Raw genomic sequence first — 1,090 nt, forward strand, 5'->3', positions numbered from 1 at the left:
ATTTTCACTACTAGTTTGAGGGATGACTGTGAAGAAAGGGGAGATAACACTGAACCTCCTGCCCCTTTTACTCCTTGAAATTCCCCCTGTCCTTCTTCACATTAAGTTTGGGATCACTGAAGTGAAACATTTTCTATTTGTAATCACTAGCTTGTTTTTTGGTCAAAGGAAGCTAAATTAGTAACAATTGACTTAAAGTTTTTAATTAACACACAACCAATACGCTGATGTAGAAAATTTGGAAAAGATATATAAGCAAAAAAGAAGAAAATAAAATAATCTATAATCTATGATCCAACCACTCATGTTAGTCAATGATAGCATTCTGGTGTATATCTTCCTAGTCTCTCTCTGTATATGTGTATATACACATATCTCTCTATATCTACAAATATATATGTACACATACATATACGTGTATATACACATATAAAACATATAATATATAAATATTTAGTACATAAAATAACATTGAATATTAAATATATATTATAGATAATATATTGCACAACATATGTGCAAAGAAATATTACACTGTTTTACAGAAACAAGTAGGATCATATGTAAAATATTTTTACATCAAAGAACAAACCAAACATGCAATCAAGATGATTTGGGTAGAAATATTTTATCTTGTACTAAGCTATATTATTGAAGGCAGGAGAAGGGGACAACAGAGGATGAGATGGTTGGATGGCATCACCAACTCAATGGACATGAGTTTGAGCAAGCTCCAGGAGTTGGTGATGGACAGGGAAGCTTGGCATGCTGCAGTCCTTGGGGTCGCAAAGAGTCAGACATGACTGAGCAACTGAACTGCATGCAAGCCTGATATAATTCTTTAAAAATTCTATCAGTGAAAGAAATTGAAAACAGTTGAGACAATGATCGTTTTTAATCCAGTATTTTACTCATGTAGACGTGAGCTCTAAAGAAAATGTCTTTTACTTGTCTTTTATGTCAAACTGAGCATATTCCTGGGTTTCTACATGTCATATTCGAATGTTTAAAAGTAAATAAGCATGCAAAATCCTAGCTTGAATTTGTTCCAACTATTGGGGCAGCAAATGGCAACTCACATTAGGTGCAG

General features: G+C 33.2%; 1 protein-coding gene across 1 annotated transcript in view; it reads right to left on the bottom strand.

The window, feature by feature from the left end:
- PIH1D3 (PIH1 domain containing 3) overlaps positions 1-1,090 on the bottom strand; it is a 17,517-nt gene that overhangs the window by 3,062 nt on the left and 13,365 nt on the right. The window contains exon 4 of the mRNA XM_010857746.1: positions 3-26. Within this exon, the coding sequence (XP_010856048.1) occupies positions 3-26 (24 nt within the window). The remainder of the gene's footprint in view (positions 1-2; positions 27-1,090) is intronic.

This window comes from Bison bison, unplaced genomic scaffold (genome assembly GCF_000754665.1).
Source record: "Bison bison bison isolate TAMUID 2011002044 unplaced genomic scaffold, Bison_UMD1.0 scf7180017854952, whole genome shotgun sequence".
Lineage (NCBI taxonomy): Eukaryota > Metazoa > Chordata > Mammalia > Artiodactyla > Bovidae > Bison > Bison bison.